Source organism: Pteropus vampyrus, unplaced genomic scaffold, assembly GCF_000151845.1.
Source record: "Pteropus vampyrus isolate Shadow unplaced genomic scaffold, Pvam_2.0 Scaffold92, whole genome shotgun sequence".
Classification (NCBI taxonomy): domain Eukaryota; kingdom Metazoa; phylum Chordata; class Mammalia; order Chiroptera; family Pteropodidae; genus Pteropus; species Pteropus vampyrus.
In genome coordinates, this window is record NW_011888873.1 from 3,533,809 (window position 1) to 3,535,319 (window position 1,511).

At 46.4% G+C, this 1,511-nt stretch overlaps 1 protein-coding gene across 1 annotated transcript in view; it reads left to right on the top strand.

The window, feature by feature from the left end:
* The first annotated feature begins 208 nt into the window (after window positions 1-208).
* DCTD (dCMP deaminase) overlaps window positions 209-1,511 on the top strand; it is a 28,944-nt gene continuing 27,641 nt past the window's right edge. Inside the window, exons 1-2 of the mRNA XM_011364037.2 lie at window positions 209-396; window positions 812-947. Of these exons, the coding sequence (XP_011362339.1) occupies window positions 241-396; window positions 812-947 (292 nt within the window). The 5' untranslated portion in view covers window positions 209-240. The remainder of the gene's footprint in view (window positions 397-811; window positions 948-1,511) is intronic.

A 1,511-nucleotide genomic window follows, 5' to 3' on the forward strand; every position in this document is an offset into this window, starting at 1 on the left:
AAAAAAAAAATCCTATGACAAAGTTAGTAAATAGATATAATATTTGGGAAGGTGAAGGTCTGTGTGCCAAATTCAAACTTCTGAAATAACTTAATTTCTTAATTTTTCTCTTTAGATCAGAGACTGTCTGGGGGTCCATTATCTGTGATTTCTGATTGGTAAACGTAACTGAAGTCGTCCGAGCTTGGTGATACAAAGTCTGAATGTGGTTAGGTTGTACTGGAAAGCAGATTTACCAAAATGCTTTTCTCCACTGCTGTTTTGTCATGTTTTCCTTTTAGACCCAGAATGAGTGAAGTTCCCTGCAAAAAACGTGAGGACTATTTGGAATGGCCCGAGTATTTCATGGCAGTGGCCTTCTTATCGGCACAGAGAAGCAAAGATCCAAATTCCCAGGTAAGTGAGTTTTATAGGAGAATGTTTAGACCCTCACAGACACAGAGATGCCTGCAAATGAGTAACTTACAAAAAGAAGAGACTGGGTGGACACCTGTCAGTTTACAAAGGCAGAGTAAAGCTGCTGTCTTTACTCAGTAAAGCTGCATTCCTGCATGCTTACATTTTCCTGTGAGAGAGTAAGTTGTCACATGCCATCATTCGCTACCTCTTGTATCCCTCTGGGGCCATGGGTACTCTTTCTCTGGCTTGTGGGAACTGCCACAGAAAACAAGCAAGGAGACAGAGCTCTTAGGACCTCCAGAAGCTGTGTGCCCATTTTTAAGCTCTGCAGCCCTCTGGTTTCATTTATTGCCGCTCCAGTGGCAGACGGGCCATTTGAAGTCACCAAGCCTTTGGGCATATTTCTTTGTAGGTCGGAGCCTGCATCGTGAATGCAGAAAACAAAATTGTCGGGATCGGGTACAATGGAATGCCAAATGGGTGCAGCGATGACCACTTGCCTTGGAGGAGAACAGCGGAGAGAAAGCTGGATACCAAATACCCTTATGGTAGGGAATGCTTTGTGTTCCACTCTGCTTAGCGGCAAAGCCTCGAGTTCTTAAGTTTGGTAGTTGGTCAGAAAGTGTCATCTCCCTTTTTAGTCAGCAGCAGCTGGAAAGAAAAAAAAAATCCTATTGAACTACCCCAATTTCCTGTCCCCGTCCCTTAAGTTCCAAAGAGAGCCAACAGATGGAAGCATGGTTGTGGTCACGCGGCCTAGCCCTGAGATCCACGGCTGTGTTGCCTGCGGTGGGCCTGGCATGTTTCACTGGCGACCTGCCAGGCTTTACAACACCAGAGCATTGATGGCAGGCTTCTCTGCAGAGGGCCACCGCCTCTGGCTAAGGAATGTGCATAATGCCTCTGCGGGTTGTTTCTTTGCTCCTTGGAAGAAGAGACAGCTAACCAAGTACTGGCCGGGGCTTTGCTCTGATGAGAAACAGAGTTCACTCAGCCCTTCTGCCTACCCAGGAAATCTGGCTCAACCCATCTCTGGGAAGCAGGAAACAAACTGTGATCTGGACATTAGGAGATAGATGATGGGTAGATGATGCAGTGGCCTCTTCCTGTTC